The sequence below is a fragment of the Scleropages formosus genome, chromosome 6 (assembly GCF_900964775.1).
Source record: "Scleropages formosus chromosome 6, fSclFor1.1, whole genome shotgun sequence".
Classification (NCBI taxonomy): domain Eukaryota; kingdom Metazoa; phylum Chordata; class Actinopteri; order Osteoglossiformes; family Osteoglossidae; genus Scleropages; species Scleropages formosus.
The window spans coordinates 7754580-7775571 of NC_041811.1; the positions used below are offsets into that span (position 1 = coordinate 7754580).

The 20992-nt window shown below is 42.9% G+C and overlaps 1 protein-coding gene across 3 annotated transcripts; it reads left to right on the top strand.

Annotated features, from left to right (window-relative positions):
- The first annotated feature begins 1523 nt into the window (after positions 1-1523).
- gpr107 (G protein-coupled receptor 107) lies at positions 1524-19351 on the top strand. Of its 3 annotated transcripts, none has more exons than XM_018732783.2 (18): positions 1524-1674; positions 3076-3195; positions 3753-3803; positions 4138-4226; positions 4785-4957; positions 5303-5352; positions 5629-5688; positions 5780-5890; positions 6171-6304; positions 6632-6707; positions 6954-7027; positions 7457-7574; positions 7928-8058; positions 8298-8341; positions 12889-12938; positions 13268-13351; positions 13773-13897; positions 17294-19351. In XM_018732783.2, exons 1-18 carry the CDS (start codon positions 1573-1575, stop codon positions 17385-17387), a joined length of 1686 nt encoding a protein of 561 aa, XP_018588299.1. In that variant the 5' UTR covers positions 1524-1572; the 3' UTR covers positions 17388-19351. The 3 variants fall into 3 exon arrangements, with proteins under 3 accessions (XP_018588299.1, XP_018588300.1, XP_029109008.1); XM_018732784.2 differs by having other exon boundaries at positions 12892-12938; XM_029253175.1 differs by lacking the exon at positions 17294-19351 and having other exon boundaries at positions 13773-13901.
- Positions 19352-20992: the final 1641 nt, after the last annotated feature.

Here is a 20992-nt window from a genome sequence, read left to right on the forward strand (position 1 = left end):
TATATGTAACATTGTGTCTTGGTCTTCTATAGGTGCCTTGTAATTGCACTGTCGAATTAAATATTTTCTCACTGAAAGTTTGAGAACAATTGTTAAATACGGTCTGTCAAAAAATGGACAGCATGTTGATTCTATGAAATGGACAGTAATCTGTAGAAATATTGGACGAGCAAAAATATAGTCGTGTAATAAAGTGTTTTGCTTCTGCCGGGTTAGGCTCCGGTTTGCCACGACCCCGCTCAGGACATGCGATTGTGTGTGTGTGTGTGTGTGTGTGTGATTTCATGGAGCATCCATCCACACACACACACACACACACACACACACACATTTTCAGAACCGCTTGTCCCTTACGGGGTCACGGGGAACCGGAGCCTACCCGGCAACACAGGGCGTAAGGCCAGAGGGGGAAGGGGACACACCCAGGACGGGACGCCAGTCCATCGCAAGGCACCCCAAGCGGGACTCGAACCCCAGACCCACCGGAGAGCAGGACCCGGTCCAACCCACTGCACCACTGCGCCCCCAACCCATCCACACACAAATCACAAATTGTCAGCAATAGTGGTTACTTCCCAGCTGACAGAGGTATGAAGGATAGGTGTTATTTTAATGTTTTCAGTGCAGGTATTTTTAGCTAGCATAATATTCAGAGTACAGTTCCAGTTCACTGGAAATCAGTGTAAATTAAAATCCATACAGTTTCAGGTCTTGTGGCAGGGAAGAAATGCGGAAGGAGATACTGAGCATTTAATCTTGAACTTAGTTCACCTGTAATGCTTCAGAAACCACCAATTATATTTGAATTCACACCCTTAAACTATTCCTTGATGTCTCTCAGTCTTTGAAACCTATGAAATAAGTATAATGATTAAAATGTGATTTTATGTACAGTAATCTTACAATAACTTAATTCTTAAGATGAGCAGAATTAATACAATTTTTTTTTTTTTACAAAAATGATAAACACAATTGCAATTACATACTTAATTACAATGTCAAGAGAAGCAACAAGAGATAACTGCTACGTGTCAAAAGGGGAACACATAAAGAAAAAAGTTAATATATAAATAAATAAATATTACAATTTGTCCAGAAATAATTTGTTTCACGTGTCCTTTTGTCTTCTATTGGAAGAATTGTTTTAAAGAGATCTTTTTGTACTAGGTTACTGAGTAATAAATATGACTTAGGCCTATACTGAAAAATGCTTTGTGAATGTGAAATTAGTCCACACATGTAAAATAAACACTAAAAGTTAAAACATTGTCCTAAATCTTTTCCGCTCCCGAGACCTGAGACCACCAACAAAGCAAAACACGGAACTTAAACGTCTGCAATCCTTTTTCTGCATAAGACACGCCCCTTATCCCTTTTTCTAGATATGTAAAACCCGGAAGTAATAGTTGAGTTTCCCCACCTCCACTAAGCCACGCCCCATTAGCTGTTTTATAACCACAACTTGCGATGTGAAACCCGGAAGTTATAGTCTCGTGTATTTTTTTTTTTTGGTGTCTTTTTCCTGTTTCTCTCCTCGATCCCGGAAGTGGAGCTGGTGATGTTGCTGTAGAAATGGCGGCAGACAGTAGGTCTGTGTTGGCGAGTGTTTTATTATTATCTTTTTTGTCGCTGATCAGGGAAAGCCAGGGCAGACGGCATCACCTGGTTCTGGAGGTACGCATGCGCGCGTGTCACGGTCGTTTGGTGGTTGTGGTGTCCACGGCACGGGTGGTGAAGTCACGGGCTGAGTTCGGACTGCCTGCTGCTCTGAAGCAGCAGCTAACTGTGCCGATGAGAGCTTCCTCCCGACATTGCTGCTGTTATGTCATTCACCATAGATAATTGACAGTTGAATGTGTGCGTGTGCGTGTGTGTTTGTCACTGCGGGGGTCATGATGGACTCAGCGATACACCAACGCAACGTTGGTTGGGTAACTTAACTTAATCCGTACTCTGCTTGTCCGACTGTCGTCCAGCTCATATATTATTTGCTACTGTGGTGTTACATTCATTCACTGCAAGTACCGTAAGAACGTTAATACAGTTTTAATCTGTCATTTGAAGCTTCTCCAGGTGCCACATAAACACACTGAAGACTTAGTAAAACTAAGAATGTTAACCTGCACACTCAGGGATAATATATAATTGTGGCGCGCAGCGCCGTGGGTTTGGATGGGGCGAAGAAGGACGCGGAGGCAGCGTTCATAACGAACAGTTTATTTGAACACCAACACAAAGGGAATAATGCTCTCGGTCTGAGGACCCTTAGGCTTTTCCTCCAAGACCTGCGCTTACAGCCAGCCTGCCTTAGCACCTCTAGGCTCTCTCGACACACTGGGAGACATGGTCACCCTACTATTTTCCCCGTAAGTGCCCCCAGTGGTTACACACATTTAACATTATTTCCCATAATGCAACTATCTACATTTAAACAGTAACGCGGGTCGTTACAATATGCATCTTCCCAGTGCTACACCACTGCTCTTCAAGTCAAGACTCTTTATTCTTATGACCTGAATGCTCCAGCTTCCCAAGTTTGTTGTAACACCAGCAACACATGTTTTTTTTGGAAATACTTGTAAGAAGTTGCCCAAGTGTAGTGTTATCAGCCCACACACCTTATTCACCGTGGTGACTTACACTGCTAGATACACTACTTACACTGGGCCACTCATCCATACATCAGTGGAACACACTCTCTCTGTCACTCAGACACTATGGGTGAACAGCATGTTTTTTGGACTGTGGGAAGAAACCAGAGCGCCCGGAGGAAACCCACGCACACACAGGGAGAACATGCAAACTCCATACAGACTGAGCGTGGATCAAACTGATATCCTCACACGCCACCCAGCCGCTGTGAGACAGCAGCGCTACTCGCTGTGCCACCCGAAAGAACAATGTCACATTGTTTGTGTCCTCCACAGCGGACAGAAATAAATGGTCATGTCTCAGGATGACAAAGTGAAACCGATAACTGCAATGTTGTTTAAAGTTCCTAAATGTCGAACTAACGTGTATTTCTTTGTGCAGCAGGTGTATTTCACGCCCCTTAATCTGATGTTTTCTTTCCAGAATGACGTGCGGCACAAGGTTCACCTGAACTCCTTCGGTTTCTACAAGAATGGTTACACGAACGTGTCTATGAACCAGCTCACGCTTGATGTGGACATCAGCAAAATCGACGACTCCACGGTAAAAAGTTACCGCATCCGCTATGTGTGTGGTTAACAGGACTCCGTCCATATTCTGTAAACCCCAACACATTAATTTTTTTTGTTCTTTTATTGTCTGGTCCTGCTGCATGCCTTACCCTTTTAGTATAAATCCAATAAAATTAAATAATTGTACATGTGACACTGTACCAATATACCTTACTGTTGAATATGGTAAAGTTTGCCAATTCCATTTATTTCTGAAAACAGGCAATTGTTACAAATTAGCCTTCATGTCAGTCTGCTGCCTTTTATGAGCGACACCTCCAAGGTCACAGCTTCTTGTGACCTAAGTGAGGTAAGCTGGTTCATACAACCACTGAATCCATCACCCGATTTACTTTATAACTGGTTGATGGGGTCAGTAGTTGTACAGTTGTCATGGATGAATAACTTGAACAACATGAGAAGATGCAGAAAGCCTACAGGAAAAACTTCTCCGGAGAAGCAGTGTGCATACGTAATATGCCGATATAGACAGTGTAATTAACTGGATCTTGAGCAGCTTATTAACTTGAAGTGAATTTGTTTCTTAAGATTGGGTTCAGCTTGGACAGAACCAGTAGCAATGGCTTCTCAACATATATGGTGAGTAAAGTAATCATTTTCTACATCTGACACTTTTATGCATTATGCTACTTACAATGATTTTCTCATTTATACAGCTGGGAATTTTTTTTTCTATATTAGCTAAGGGCAATTACCTTGATCAAGGGTACTACCACAGTAGGAGTGTGGAGTCAGTCTAATCTATAATTAGTGCATGTGATGTTTCTCTGAGGCCTTTGTCTTACGTTGTTGAGGTTACGTTGTTCTTGTCCTACATGTATAGATGTATAGTGTTTTTTTTTTTTTTTTTGGGGGGGGGGACATGAGCTGCAGTGTATGATATTGGTGCTGATGACAGCATGTTGGACCACAGGATGAAGACATGGATTTCTGCATTCTGAAGAAGCTGCCTGCCAGCGACATGGCTGTGGCACTGCTGTTGATCGACTTCAAAGAGAACAGGTGAAGGAGCTGGACAACAGGTTGGACCGAACTGAGCATCCTCAAGCAGCATGTGTGTTCTGCGCTCCCAAGGTGTCCTTGTCATTTCACTGGAAACTAAGTGGGGCACATTATCCACCCCAAAAAAGGAATTCCACTGTCAAGTTTAGAGTTGAAAGACATGTCAAAGAAAGTTGTCATATGTTTGACTCATAAGAAGATTGGGTTGTCTCCAAAAAGACAGTGATGCATGGAAAAGTTGTAGGAAGACAGAGTATGAGCTGCAACCAGATGGATATACGGAATTGCAGTGACACTAGACACACCCCTGTTCAAGAGCAAGGACACAAGTGGAAGGCAAAACTTTCTGGAGGAATTCCATATGTGTGGTCAAAAAGAGCCAATATCATCTTGATGCCACTTAACACCTTGTCGTCCATTTACTTTATTGGCACCATTAGCTGCATTTTGACAGTGTTAGGTTCTATTGGTCTTCACAGCAAATGCATGTTTTTGTGTGTGTGGTGGATGCACCATCCACTTAATCTCTACTTCCCGTTTTTGTGCTGTGTGCTCCAGGGTGAAAATGAAGACCTCGATGGACGAGAACATATTCCCGATCATTGTGTCAGAGCAGCCCAAGCCAGTCACTGAGGCACCAGCAGGTGGTAAAGCAGGAGTAGAGCTAGAGGCCAAGGAGAGAGTGGCCAACCCCATCCACAAACCTACAACACCTTCAGTCAAAGCTGAGGGTAAGCACACCTTGTTCTTTTACTCTTTATTGTTGTCACAAATGGACAGATGGTATTCTCTGTGTGTGTGTGTGTGTGTGTGTGTGTGTGTGTGTGTGTGTGTGTGTGTGTGTGTGTGTGTGTGTGTGTGTGTGTGTGTGTGTGAGAGAGATTTCCCCTGCAATGCGGTGGCATTCCATCTGGGGCTTACCCAGCTTCATGCCCTACCCCTTTGGAATAGGCTCTGGACCACCGTAACTCTTAGTTCGACAAGCAGTTACCGGTAATGGGTCGTTCCAAAATGATGCCATGCCTGGTTTGCATGTGTTTACATGAATAAATGTCAATATTTGTTTTCTCTTTTAGGAGTTGGAGGCGAGAACAAAGGGAGCAAAACGAAACGGGACACATCAACGGTAAAGGAAAGCCCGTGTCAGTTACATCAGCTGGTGTTGTATTTCCATGTATCTGTCATCCCCAGTCCTGTCATTGGAACCTGCAGTTTTTCCACGTTGTTTGTTCTGTTCAAACAGAAAAGCACCTCACTGAGAGAACATGTTACCTGATCAGCTGAATCTGGGATGCTGATTACTAGGAGGATTTAAAACTGCTGGAAATGAATAATTTACCTGTATGGACGACATAGATGTGGACTCTCCTTGTTTTCTGATTTTGTGCCGTTTTGTTTGCAGGATGTGAAGCCCGATGTGTTCTATTCCCTATGGCAGAAAGCAAACGGTTACTCTTTCCAGGTTTGTCTGAACTTGCTGATGGTTTCATTATTCCCCCAAACATGCCTCCTTTTTAAGATTTTACTAAAAAAAACCAGTTTCTTGTGTCCAGTTTCACTTCAACATCAGCACGGATGACCAACAAGGCCTCTATAACTTCTACTTCCACAACTGTTACAACATGGAGACCCCAAATGCAGAGCTGCTGCACTTCAGCCTTGATGTGAGTCCTTTTCATGTTTCCTTTGGCCTTGATTCTTTCCTAAATAGGAATTGTTACAAAAGTTCTAGATTTTCTAACTGTAAGGATTTATTTAACCTATTTTCAGATTTGTTGTGTATATTTCTAGAAAGCACAGATGTTCCTACACTTGATAGTGTCAGACGTTCTTGTTTTTTGTCGTGCTCTGTGAATAAGCACAGACTACATTATTTGGATATTTCCTGGTCCACGCTGCTAAACTTCTCCCATGTCGGTCTGCTTCCACTACAACTGACTCTAGATTGAGATCGAGGAGAAAAACCCCACTAGTTACCTGTCCGCAGGGGAGATCCCTCTGCCCAAACTCTACATCTTCATGTCCATGTTCTTCTTCCTCATTGGCACGCTGTGGGTGCACGTCCTCCGCACACGCAGGTGGGTCATGGGGAAATGTTCCTTATGCCTTTTCGGAATATGATCTGGTTATTGGAGGGGCTGTTTCAAAAGATCAGCAAAGAGTTGCAGAACTCCTTTTAAAACCTTGTGTTGCTATATTCTTGAAACTACTTGCAGTATCTCTCCTTAGCAGTAGAGGGCAGCTAGTACTTAACCATCACACTTAGATTTTAAAACTGTTTGAGACACATTTTTCACATGTCACATTCCTTTTTAGTACCATTCGCAGGTAGCTTGGCAGGTTTTAGGATTGTCAGTGGTGTCTCACACACTTGACACATTAACACTGCCTGGTCTTTCCCACAGTGCTGATGTGTACAAGATCCATTGGCTGATGACGGCACTTCCTTTCACCAAGTCTCTGTCCCTGGTGTTCCATGCTGTGAGTTCTGACTATCTGAAGGAAGGCGTATTGCCCAGAATGTCCCTAAAGGGTGCTTTCTGGGGTGTCTGACCCACGTTTCTGTTGAGGATTACATTTGCATTTTGAAAACATTGTCCAGTCAGATGACTTGCTTACTATTAAATATTTACCACCTCAAAGTCTCCATTTCTCCTAAGGCATTTTGGAGGAAGGAACTACAGCTACATGTACAGGCGTTAACCACTGTTGTGTGTTTTCTTTCAGATTGATTACTACTACATTTCAAATCAGGGCTTCCGCATTGAAGGATGGGCTGTGGTCTATTACATCACTCACCTGTAAGTTGTGCTTTAAGTGAGGTTTAGAACCGAGACAAACAGGTAGATGAGCTTGGGGCTTCAGAGGTGGGCAGTGCTGTCTCGAGGAACACACAGTGTGATGGCTTCCCTCCATCTCTTAGATCAGCGTTAGGTTTGTACTCAATTTTAGTACTTCAACATCTTGGCGTTTCAAGTATGAACTACACTGGAAGCTCTTAAAACTCGTGAGATTCCAAATTTATGGTTGGAATTTTCCACTCCTGCCTTAATGTCCAGTTACAGCATAGTATTTGCCCAAGACTTCAACCATGTTTTCGAAAGAACTTTTTTTGCATACTTGTCAAAGTGTACACTTTGAGAAAAGCACCTCTAAACAAATAAATATATATTTGTTTGGAGATGTAAATTAATAAATATTCTTGTCAAACTTTGTTTTTCTCGTTGCAGCCTGAAGGGGGCGCTGCTCTTCATCACCATTGCTCTGATCGGGACTGGCTGGGCTTTCATCAAGCACATCCTTTCAGACAAGGACAAGAAGATCTTCATGATAGTCATCCCTCTGCAGGTAAGAGCGAGACTGTAGCGCTGCCTCCTACAAGCGTAATTTTTGCTGCGATGTTAACCCCACTTCATCATCCAGCCTGTTTACCACTTATGTAAAATAGATTGATGTTTGGCACATTATTTTTAAAATGCTCAGTCTCTCTACATCTGAGCACACTAAATTGTGCCACTCCCACCCTCCCATGACTGCTGTCTGCTGCTTTTGAGGAACCTCTGGCCCACACCATCAGTGCTATTTAATCAACTTGAATACGTTTCCACGGAGACGGAATGAGCACCACTTAGACGTCAGTTGGAGCATTCGGAGTCAAACGCGCTTTTTTTTTTCTTTCCCCATCGCTACACCCACCCTAGGTCCTCGCCAATGTGGCATACATAATCATAGAGTCGACGGAGGAGGGAACCACAGAGTACGGCCTCTGGAAGGAAATACTCTTCCTGGTGGACCTGCTTTGCTGTGGGGCCATTCTGTTTCCTGTCGTCTGGTGCGTCCACCATTTTGGCTCAGAGCCTTGCAGTTTCATTAAGAATGAATCATCCACAAAATCAGTTTAAACTTATTTTTTATGCATTCATAATGCTTATTTACTGTAATCCAGAAATGTTTTCTTTATCATCCTGTGTGATGCTGTACTGGGTTATGCTTTAATTGCAATCCCCTGTGTAGTCTTTTCCTAGGGTTATTCATGGTCAGACTCTGACCTGTCTTGTCTTTCACCCACAGGTCTATCAGACATTTACAGGAGGCCTCTGCCACAAATGGAAAAGGTCAGTGTTCCCTCTGTTTTAAGCAAAATACATACATTTTCTGCTCATTCTCTCCCTCTCTCTCTCTCTCTCTCTCATCTGTTAGAATAGCTACAGTCCCTAACCTTAACTTTGACACCAGGTGGTCAGGGTGCAAGTTCAAATCCTGGAGGGGGGAGCTGCTTTCACAACATTTAAAAAAAGTTCTTAACCTGAACTGGTGATGTATAAATATGAATGTGTATGTAAGCTTATTGGAAACATGGGGCGTGTTCAGTCGGCAGCTCGGGACGATTAGGGGAGATAACACAGTGCAGTTTTTCCCTGCCAGGCACAGATGGGTGGTGCTGAATTCTCGGCCGCTTTGTCGCTGAGAGGGTCACGCTGATGGAGATTTATGCTTCACCGTCGGAAGATGACTGTGCCACACACGGAGATGAATTTGAATTTAAATTGTGCTACGAACACAGAGGCAAGATATTAATACCCCGGCAGTCCTGCCTGCTTTTCAGCTGTACCTTTTCAATAGCTGAAGACCTTGTGTAATCATGAGTGCTCTGAAAGCCTCCTCCCCCAGTTCCCTGTTGCCCCTGCACTGCCGGGATTTACATTTATTAAGTGTATGAAGTGCCGACTAGGGGCACTTCAGAAGGAAGTTGAAGCACTTGTGGACAGCAGTCTTGGCCATTTTCCAGTCACTGTCTTGAACCTTGACAGGTCTTCAGGTTTGGCTTCTGATGTTACCTTAACGGTGGTGTTCTTTCCACCATCTGGACTGAAAATTTTCAGTGTATGGTACCCCCGTGTGACTGAGTATGTTTACATGTTGCTAGAGTTCAGTTCAGTGCCTGCTTTAGATGATGCTCCTTCAAGTTTTTTTTTTTTTTTTTTTTTCTTTCTTTCTTTCCCCCTCTCCTGCGGCTGCCTAACACCTGTGTGTGTGGGAGAGATCAAGAAGAGAGAGAATCATTTAAAGCTCGTTTTTCTCTTTCACTAGGCAGTTACCACAGCGGTCTCCTCCTTTTACTTGCTTAATGTCAGACTAATGTTACTGTTACCAGTGATGTCGGTTTGAGCTGCGTGTCCACTTTCTGCTTCCGATTTACCACCTGAATGTGTGCGTAAAGGAACTTGTGGGCTTCCTGATGGATGGGGTGTGGAATCACACCGCAAACGAGTCCTGGTTCTAGAGACTCACAATAAAGCTAGCAGTGTCAGAGACGAAATACACTCCATGTCGCTTTAGTTATTTAAATTTGCACTGTCCCAAATCGGTCAGGTTGAGAGTTTTCGTTGGGGCTTGTTTGTTGGTGAAGTCTTGAGTTTTTCATTTTGTGAAAATTGTGTTCAATCTGTTAGCCCCACCGTCATATTTCAGTTTAGTCAGTGGTAACAAGTTGAAAAATCATTTTGTTTACACTGAGTTTCCTTTTTAATTGCCCCCATACAAGCTCTATCAACAAGGTCCTGTTTTCCTGCAGTGCGTCTACTGCCGTTTGTGCACTTTTTGTGTTACGTGAACAACACAGGCCCCCCAGCAGTGCTTTCATGACAAACGAAATGTGATTAAGGGCTAAATTCAGGAATCACTGGTTCCAGTGCCATTTTAATTAAAGGGGAAAACGGGCTGTTACGGTGGAATGGGGAAACTGAGGGCATTTTCAATTATGTTATTCACTGATAAAGGAGCCATTTTCCCTTTGGCCGACATCACCCTGAGAACGGCGGGCGGTCGGCGGAATACAGCCAGCTTGTTAACATTCCGTGCCATTTGTGTAATTGAATCTCACTAGCTGGGAAAGGTAGACTTGGGAAGACTAATTGGACCATTAGGCAACATGGGCTGCGGTGTGATCGGTCCTCTGTGGGTCGTCGTCGAGGTTATGCTAAGACGTACAGGACCTGTGGATCAGAGTCAAGGCTACATGAATGCCGAGACGTTGTCCTCTGCAGCGATGTCGTCCTCTAGAGACCAGGGATGACGCTACAGCGACGCGGATTCTTGGGCCCCTGCAGACCAGAGTTAAGGAGACGTTGACGTCGAGACATGGTCCTCTGCAGACCAGGTCAAGGACAGAGATGCATTACCCTGTTATGGGTATTATTACTATTATGCTAGTCCCAAGACTTATTCCTCTGGCTGAGTTAAGGCTGTGTGGTGTGAATCTGGCAGCTCAATGCAGTAGCACGTTGGTTCTCTATTGTCTGTTCTATACTATTTGGTGTTCTGCATTTGCAGAGAAACGTCTTCTGGAATATTTGTTTCCTGACATCTTCGATACAGCTCAGAAAAATAAATTGATTCACAACATCCTGTCACAAAAATGTCAGAAGTGTGGAGATTAAAGCCTCTCCCTTTAAGACATTTTTTCTCATGAGAAGTAAGTGACGCTGCAGGTGTCTTCACTTTCTCTGCTCTGTCTACACACTCAGATTGTAAACTGGGAGAAGGGGCGCTGTGAGACGTAGGGTTTTCTGCACGATGTTGATGATAAAACCCAGTTACCGACTGTTCCACAATCTGGTGCTTTCCAGTGACTTTGGACAACGCCAGTGAAGCCCCACGGGGGAAACGTGGCTGTAGTTGAGTAAAATGATTTAACTGAACAGCACCGGGTCACAGCAACATGGAGACTGGAAATATGCTCATGAATATCATGCAGTACAAGTGAAAGAAATTGCATTGTTATGGAATGAGGGTCAAGCTGCACTCTCTAAGAGGTTCTAAAAGGGTGTCCAAAAATTCCAGAATTCTTGTGACTTGCGTAAATGATTTTTTTTTTTTTTTTTTTCCTCCCTCCTCCTCCTAGCAGAAGAAAGTTAAACATTTGGATCAACTACATATTCATAAGGGAGCTTCTGATGTGGACTGTAACAAAGATACATTTTCTTAACAGATATGAGTAATGAGCTTATGTTCTATACTTCATCAAAAAAAGACATAAATACCATTTGAAGCATGATGGTCTTCCTAGATGAGGGTTGTTTTTTGAGCTCCTTCCTGCAAATGCTGCTTGATTCCTCTCTATCTTTATGAACTTTGACCTTAGTGTGGAATTCTGGGTAAGTCTGAATGTGTAGCTTTTGTCTTAGCTGTACCAGGTTTGTCCTCCTTTTGGCCAGAGACTCCATGCTGCGACTGTGGTGTAAAGGGCTGAGCTTTTATCTCATTTTCGTTTGGCGTGTTTGTTTTTGCTTCATTTCCTGATGCCATCTGGCTGGCATCACAGCAACAAGGCTCTTGCCATGATTTTTCGACTCCCATCTGCCTGGTGTCATGCAGATGCAATGTGTTTCTCTAGGGTTTTTCCTCTTGGCTTGAGACGGCACCCCTGGACTGTTTTTATGGGGATGGCGACATAACTCTGAGTTAATAGAAATGCATTACACAAAAGAGACTTATAGGTGCAGATATGTGATTGTTGAAATGGCTTGTCTGCTGCCACAGTTTTTGCTGGCACACATCACATGAGTAGCTGCGTATAGTATTTATAGGAAATACAGGGGTGATTGTGACAGATGAAGTGGCTCAAGTTCATGCATCTGTTAGATCATGTGAGAAATGTGTCTGGAAGAGGTGAGAGGGTTTCAGCAGCTCTGAGGGACAGAGAGAGTTCATTGCATCACATTCGAGCCAAAACTGAGAACTTAGACTTTTTGATTTCGGAGGAAATAAGTCTAACATTCCTTTCAGATACCCCGCCTTGTCTCCCTTACCTTCATTTTTAATTTTATCGTACTTCTGTATCTGTTTTGCACCAGCAGTCATTCGTTGTGCGTTTCTCCATAGTCACACCCGCAGTATGTCTCACATCATCCCGCTCTCCTCTGAAGGCGCCACACTAAATATCTTCCAAGGTCAAGGTGGCTCATCCCTCTGGGGACCATGTGGGGTTTTGCACCAAGTTTCTTCTGCTTTTCTTTATTTTTATTTTGGGTTTTCAGCCCAACTCTCGACTGGTGTTTTGGTATTCTGCATTTCCCCAAGTAGCTTTCACTGCAGCCTGCTAATTCTCTTTTGGGTTTATTCCGTAGCAGCTGTATGCGGCACTTGTGCTAATTTGCATTTTTGTTCATTTAGCTGAAGCTCCTCAGTGATTTCCATAGCTGTGGATGCAGAATACAGCACATTAAGATGCCAGTTACAACCTGGATGGAATTGTCCTTAATGGCTTTGAGCATTGCATGGGGGGGGGGACATGAGTGTGACATCTCTTGGGATGACATGCAGTGCGTTGTCTGACCTCAAAAGTAAGAGTGTACAACAGGTGTGATTACAACCACCCAACACTCGGATCTCTGTCACATTCTGTGGGCTTTGTGTTCCATTGAAACTTTAATTTTTTTTCTTTCTCATTTTTCACCTTTATTTAGTGGATGAAGGAAATTGCAATGTTAGGTTTCTACACTAAGCCACTTAGAATGATTTATACACAGAGTAATTTTAACTGTACCAATTCAGGGTAATTCAAGGTTGGTACAGCAGAACGTGGGTTTGTAACCAGGGTCCTTCAGTTTACACACCACTTTCTGTCATGGCATGACTCATTCTTATTTCCGGTTTGCAGCAGCCATCAACCTGGCCCAGCTGAAGTTGTTCCGGCATTACTACGTGATGGTAAGTGTCAGCAGTCTCTCTGTCACACATCTGATGCTTTTGAAAATCCAAAATAAACCGTACCAGGTGTTTGGGTGTTCTCGCTCCAACACCAGCCCGCTTCCTCAGTATGTGTCGAACTGTCACCTCCCCCAGATTCCCACCCCACTCCCTTCTCTATGTTGGGTAGCAGATGACTGCAGTGGTTAAGAAACTGGACTTGTGGCCATGATGTTACAGATTCAGCTGGAAAAATGTAGCTTTTAGCGTTTGAGTTCAGTTAATGCACATCGCTGAGGTTGAATCCAGAAGGGTTGATGGGAGAACTAATTGTTTGATTCCCTTCCCAGATTGTGTGCTACATATACTTCACCCGCATAATCGCAATCCTCATCAAGTTCATCGTGCCCTTCCAATGGAAGTGGCTCTACCAGGTGAGTGTTTGCAGGACCCGTGCCCCCATGCCGGACACCAGATCTGTTTGAGCTCCCTTGCCACAGCAGCAATAGCATTTGCTGTTGAACAATCCAGCAAAAAAACAAAAAATAAACTAGGGCAGCTTGCGCTCGTCATGTTTTAAACGGAGTGGACACACCATTTGTCATTGTTTGCCGTTGGACTGAAACTGCCCCATGTGAAATGTGCACTAACATCTGTGAGCTGGGTTCCTTGATGGGTGCCATCCACCAGGGTTTAGAGGCAATTAGTGCCTGCTTTACGATAATCAGTGCCAGATGAGGTCACTTACACTGAAAGTAATTGCTTTGGTGAAACGATAAAGGACAGCAGTAGAGGAAAGGCCATCAGGGTGGCATCGTTTTAATGTTTATCTTTTTTTTTTTCTTTCCCTTGCAGCTCCTGGATGAGCTGGCCACGCTGGTCTTCTTCTTCCTGACGGGACACAAGTTCCGGCCGGCTTCCTACAACCCGTACCTGCTGCTGTCCGTGGAAGACGAGGAGGATGTTGAGATGGAGGACGTGTAAGGCCCCTTTTCTTCTTTCCTTCACCTGTCTGCGCACTGAAGGACCAGCTTCACATCAGTTCTCTGCCCCCTGTCGTGTCCTCCTTTCCACTGTTTGTGTATCCAACTTGTGCCCAAGTGCTTCTGTCGTGTACTTAACCCGCCTCTCGCTGTCAAGGCTCTAAGTGAGCTGAATGCGACCTGAGATGACCCGATATCTCAGCTTGACCTCGTTATCCTCTGCCTGCTGTTGTCCTCAGTGGGGTCAGGATGTATCTGCTTTGGTTTCGGTCCATACGTTTGCGTGAGTTGCGGTCTCACTCCCTACACTTTGTTTACTGTTTGACATCCCCTTTTTGTAGGATGACTTGTTGCAATGTCTCTGACTTGGGAACACAGTGCTTAGTGGTACTTGTAATTTATTTATTTTTTTCTTAAAACATTTTCCTGGATCACAGTCTGTAATGCGGAAGTCTCGTGTGGAGGTATTTTTGGGATTTAAACCAATTAGTCCATGTGGATTGTATCCAAACCTTTCATAAAAGCTTTCACTGTTGCCAAGAGTGGCACTGCCATTCCTTTTAATAACCCCTAGTTTGCAGTGTAGCAATGAATATCATTCTATTAATAACAGCTGCCTATTGAGGAGCATTGTCACGGCAGCAGGATACCAGTAAGTGGTTAGAAACAGGTCACCCATGCTTTAGCAGGTGGGCTGGTCCCAGGTCCTAATGGGCTGCTGGCAACTGGGTTGGCAGCTTTCGGGTTTGGCCGGGATCAGGGGGTTTGAAAGCTGCAGTGAAGCGGGAGAAGGACTGCTGGCATGTTTGTGCTGCATTATTGATTGCCTTGGTAGATGCTCCTGTTCTGAACAGTCCGATATACTTTCTTAAAAACACATTCAAGATATTATTAACCTGGATTTTTTTTTTTTATTTTAAAAAGTTCATCTTACCACTCACTGGTGCAATGGCAGCTCCCCCCAGGACACTGAATGTATGACTTGGAATGGGATTTGAATTGTTCTACATGTGAGCTGTGTACTTTTACATTTTCTCCAAAGTGTTTTACATCTCAAGCCTGCACCAACACCAAAGAGCTTTAGATAGAGACACAGGATTATTGTCACACAGCTTGTGTGACCATGTTGCTGGTTTGCATTCCTCACTAGCTACCTATAGTAGTAACACTGAGAGACCACATAAATAGATAATCATAGCAGATGGTGTTTAGACTAATTTATGTGGCTGTCAGGAAATCAAGAGTGAAGTTCATCAGAAACAGATGAGTCTTTAGACTCTTCTTGAATGCTGGGAGGGATTCAACAGCTCTGAGGGGCAGAGGGAGCTTATTCCACCACATGGAAGACAAAACACAATTTTTGACCCCTTATGACTTGGATCACCAAGAACTCAGAGCTAAAGTAGTATGGATCTTGAAATTACCAGAAGACCTTACTTTTAGTAGGTAAGTGTCATGCTGGGTTCAGGTTTGTGTTAGGAGTTTCTGGAGGCTGTGGGATGTTCTTCTGCAGGGAACCTACTGTGTTTGAGCCATAGGAAGAATCTCTGAAGGAAACTTATTTTTCACACACTTTATTGCTGTTGTTCATTTTATGGCGTTTGAGGATTCCATTATTATTGTTATAATTTATTTTGGAGCAACAGGTGGCATTTGGTGTGCCCCCGGGCAGTCCCAAGGAGCTGGGTTTGTGTCCCTGCTCCTGTGTGTAGTACTCTTAATCTGGGTACTTAACCTGAAAAGGTAATGTGAAAATTACCCAACTGTATAAATGCGTAAATCAGTGTAAGTAGTTTAACGTACAAAGCTAACGTTACAAGACCCCCGCACCAAAGGTAAAGCACGGAGGTTCTCGGTTCTGGCTCCTTTGTCGTGGAATGACCTCCCCCTCTCACTCAGAACTGCTGAAACTCTGTCTACGTTCAAGAAGGGTCTCAAAACTCACCTTTTCTGGACTCACTTCGCTCAAGATCTCTCCAGCTCATGTATGGTGTAAATGTTCATCCATTGTAACTTTATGATCATCCCCAAATAGGCCTTTACACAGCCGCTACTCCTGTATTGTATGTAAACTAATCACATGTCTACAGCCATGTCTTTATTTTTAATGTAATGCACAAATTTTTATTTTTGCTGAGATGTACATCACTTTGGAGAAAAGCGTCTGCTAAATGAATAAATGTAAGTCACTTTGGCCAAATGACAGTGAAATTATCAGTTTTTCCCCTTTGTTTGTAAAACCTACGACCCATAGAAATTAAACTGAAATGAAAATAAGTCAGGAATCAAATATTGTAGGTATGGTACCTGAAACACATTTACTGTGACTGTAGATGTGCATTCAGAGGAATTCCATGAGAATATACTGTATTTGCATTTCATACATATATTAAAAAAAAAAAAAACTTTTTTTTAAAGGCACAAAGAAAGATGTTTTATCCAAGGATATTAATTCTATGAATCCTTTTCCCCTCTCTGTTTTTTCTGCGGTTGAAGTTAAAAATAAGTGTTGCCCCTCACCACCCCACACCTGTCTCCCCCTCAGACAGCACAGTGCATTAACCTACATTCCACTCCATGTTTTATTTACATCCCAAACTGCTGTCACTGCGCTGTGCTGCCCCCCCGACGGAGTGCCACAATACATCCAGATACTTGGGTTTAGGCCAGAGACAACTGAACAACAAGATCTTCTTCAGTCCCCATCTAAATCATCTCTATCATTTATATTTTCACACCTGTTATCCTGTTTTATGCTGCATATTTAGCGGTAATCACAACCTTTGAGTGTGACTGTGAAATTACTTGAAATGGTAAGTGGGCATTACAGCAGATTAGTGTGTAAACTGTCTGTTTAGAGTTTTATTTTATTTTTTACATGTTTGGAGTGAAATCAAAGAGGGGAGACCAGGAACAGTGAAGTTGTTACAGGTTTATTTTCCCATATTTCCAGTTGGAGAGCTATAGTACTTTCTCAGAGGTACAAAAACATTTACATTTATTTACATACATTTATCTTGCACTTTTCCCTCAAGCAACTCACCACGTTAATGTACTTACAATTATTTCTTCATTGATGTAGCTCGGTAATTTTTACTGTATCAATTCAAGATAAGGACCATCATCAGCGGTACTATTGAAAAAAGGTGGAATTTGAATCCGAGTCCTTTGACTCCAAAGGTGGCAGCTCTGTCCTCCGTGCCCCCATTTGCTGAGGGTTTACCTCTTGTTGTCCTAGTCAGGGTGTGGTTATTAGAGACGTCAAGGATTCCTGTAGGGGTTTCATGCTGGGTGAGGCTGATATGTACAGATGCTCTAAATCGACTTTCTTCTTGTTTTAAAAGCGTTCCCTCCTCATAATCGAGGCTCCTGATCTTGTGTTGACCGCTACAGGATCACCACCTCAACTTCGGGGATGATGGAGGGTGTGAAGAAGGTGAAGAAGCTGTCTAACGGCCCCTCAGAGGAGAAGGAGACCACTGCATGACAGGGGACCGCCCTCCACAACCTTCCAGTTCCTGACCTTGTGACTGTGGGCGTGGCCATCATTTCTGGAGCGTGTGCCCAGACTACTGCTATCAAACAACAAGAGCCGCACACACTTGCACATGATCACACCCATACACCATCACTCCTTTGGTACTCAGAGTTGTCATATCCTTTCGCTCCATGTGTCTAACCTCATGCTTAATTTGACAGCATAAAACGGAGTTCTGGTGCATTGTCATTATTTATTTTGATATTTTTGTGCTTTTTTTTTTTTTTTTGTTAATAGATGAGAAAATTACTATGGTTAGACTGATGTGAAGCATTAGTGCGGAGAATATGAACTAGACCCAAACACTGAAGTATGATGAGTAAGTGGGATGATGGAAGAATTCAGAGGATTTGTACTGAACTGTGGTTACTCTTCATCCCCCCCCACGGACACTGAAAATATTTGTACAGTATTTCTATGAACGACAAGGTACTTAAAACGTGGCTCTCACTGTCAGCAGTGGACATAAAAGTTGAGGAGTTGCAGGTTTCCTGTTGGACAGCACTTTTCGGTGGAACCACAGTGACTGTGTGGGGCCCTGTCTTTTTTTTTCCTTCCTTGTTACCCCTTTTCTGTGCCTCTCGATGTGAAGAAGTTCTCCTTGGGGTTGCCTCGCTGGGAAGGATGGCGACTGCTGTAGCTATTCAGAGGAAACGAGCAGCATGCAAGATGTGGTTTTCAGGGCATATGTACTTTTACAGTGACTCTCAATGTGCAGATTTTTTTTTTGTGAAAATAAGTAGCTTGTTTTTAAAAAAAAAAAAAAACCTTGAATTAACTGTAAATAAATGGGGGGTGGGGTGCTCCTGTATAAACTGCAGATATGATTGCTTTATGATGTATCACGTGGGCTGCAAGTGGTGTTTGGGAGCGAGATGGGCCAGGTTTAATTCCAAGTCCTTTCTCAGCGAGCAAGAACAAAGCTCATAAAGCTGAGATCATGTACAGGGCAGACAGCGTAAGGGCTGTAATGATTTAAGATAGAGCTGCCTACATGACCAAAAGGAAGCTATAATTATATTCTGCTTCCTTCCTCTGTTTTTCCCTGGTTTTCACAATGGGTTTGTGGTTCATCTTTTTTGCATTTGTAAAAACTGCTCTTGCCAGTTCTAACAAATTGCAGGTTTTCCGGTTGTAAAATATAATAGATGTGGGAAGTTTATGAATTCTGAACATAAAGTTTTTATTTTGGACCCTTAAATGAAGTCTGATTATTTTGCAGGTGCTGCAGCCAGAAGTGGGATTTCAGTGTTACCTCATGTAATCCTCAACATCCTGCATTTGCAGCCTTTTTAATAGTGGAGTATTTTAATAGAAATGTGACTATGCAGTAGCAGGACAGTAATTGGGAAGGTGGTCATGTGACTGGAATACACAGTAACAGTTTTTACCCAGTTTTCTGATCAACTGTCTCATTTAAGTTTGCCAACACATGTGCTGTGAAATGGCCCTTAAAGTCCAATATGTGTACATTCCCCTCAGGAGTGCTGGTACTAAAGTGGGACATGTGTGATGGGTTGGGAAAAACAAAGCAAAGAAAGCACGGTCTTGATCATCAGATTACAGGGCCTGAACCTATAGTTGATCGTGCCTCCAAAGCCTGGAAGCAAAACCAGCGATGATCACAGCTCTGCTGTGCCTCAGAGGTGCTAGTGCACACAGATTACTGTATTTATACACTTCAGTGCCATAAAACCAGCGCTGATGGAATTTCACGTGGTGCGTTAGCAACACGTTGGCACAGCATTGCAGCTTTCATCAGGTTGCTGCTGGTTTCCATAAAGTAATCGTTTTGTGGTTAAATATTATATCCCATTGTAAGCTGAACTTTACTTGTTCAAGCACTGCAGGTACTGTAAGATTTTTATCCTGAATAAAAAAAAAAAAAAAACTCTATAAGTAATGAATAAGCAAGCATTGTAAGTCACTTGATGACTGCATTAGCAAAATAACAAAAATAATTGAAAATAAAATATAAACAAGGGTCTGTTTGGTGGTTGTAACCCTGAGTTGCATTTCATTGTCTGTGTATGTTTGGTGTCCATCTGAGGGCAGTGGCCAGCATGTAGCATAGTGGTTAGTGGCATTGCCTTACAGTTGAATTACCTGGGTTTGAATCCCACCTCCAGCTGTGGTACCCTTGATCAATGTACTTTCCCTGAACTCACAATAAAAATTACCCTGTTGCATAAATGGGCCAATCAGTGTAAGTATTGTAGGGTAGAAACCTCACATTTTAAATTGCAATGGACAAAACTAGTATAAGGTTTAATAATTGTGGCCCATCTTTCACACGTATTTGCTAGGACCGTGATACTAAGTGGATAAATGGTCACATTCAGTCCCCAAGAGGACCTTCTGCATGTCTCCATGACATCCAATTTTATTACACAGGTGGACGAGATTTACATATAAATATTCGAAGTGCAATCACAAGGCAGCAATATGCTTTAGCAATGTGCATCTTTAACAATAAAATAAACCCTGGGGACTAAGATGAATACGCAATAAAATTATTCCACATTAGGCCCTAGTGGTTGACCTTCTCCACGAGAAATGCTTTCATGTTTATTGGCTTGGAAGAACCCCACAAATGTTTATTTTTTCCTTGCAGATATTTTTATGCAGCAGGGGTGTAGCAGTTAGAGCCATCACCTTGTAATCGGAAAGATCTGGATTCATACCTTGCTCAAGCTACTTACCTGGAATTGGTGCAGTAAAGACTACGTAGCTGCATAAAAGGGTAAATCATGATCGGTAGCTTAGTGTACAAAAATAACATTGCATGCCACGTTGTACACAGGTTTCAGTTTAATAATTCTTAATTACATAGCAGTGCTTTGCAGGATTTGCAATAAAATCAGGGTTTCAGATTTTGGGTAGAATATTGTAACTCCTGAAGTAGTTTCGCTGGGATCAGTGGATGCAGGTGGTGCCTCACAGCCTCTGAAGTACTCGGTGGATGAGGGTGTGGATCCGTCACAGAGTGTGTGGCATTTGCATGTTCTTTACCCTGCAGAGATGCACAGATAAAAACACTATTTAAACCAGTTCCTATTCCTCTTTTTACCTAGAAAACCACCTGAGGGGCCACTGAGTCAACTTGATGGTGTTTCCCTCTGTATTAGTTAGGTGGACTGCTAAACATTTACATTTATTCATTTAGCAGATGCTTTTGTCCAAAGCGACGTACATCTCAGCTGTATGTAGGTTGTTTTAGTTGGGAAGTTAATTGTTTTTCCTTTAAAACCACTCACTGAAAGCAGGTGATCTTGAGAACACCTTCTTTATAGAATGAAGACTGAAGTCAGATGTAATGAGCACAGGCCTTCTGTTATGAATTATCTTCCCATTTATTTAGCCTACAGCAACCCTTAAATCGCGTTGCTAAATTTTCAAGGGCCGAGCGCCTCAGACGTCCATTTATTTTCTGTTCGCAGAACATCTCTTGAATCTATTTAAAGAACAAGTGATCCCCAAGGATTAGCCTACTTTGTTCCTCTTTCTTTCTTTAAATGTCCATTCATCTCCTTACCATGCTAATTACGCTACAG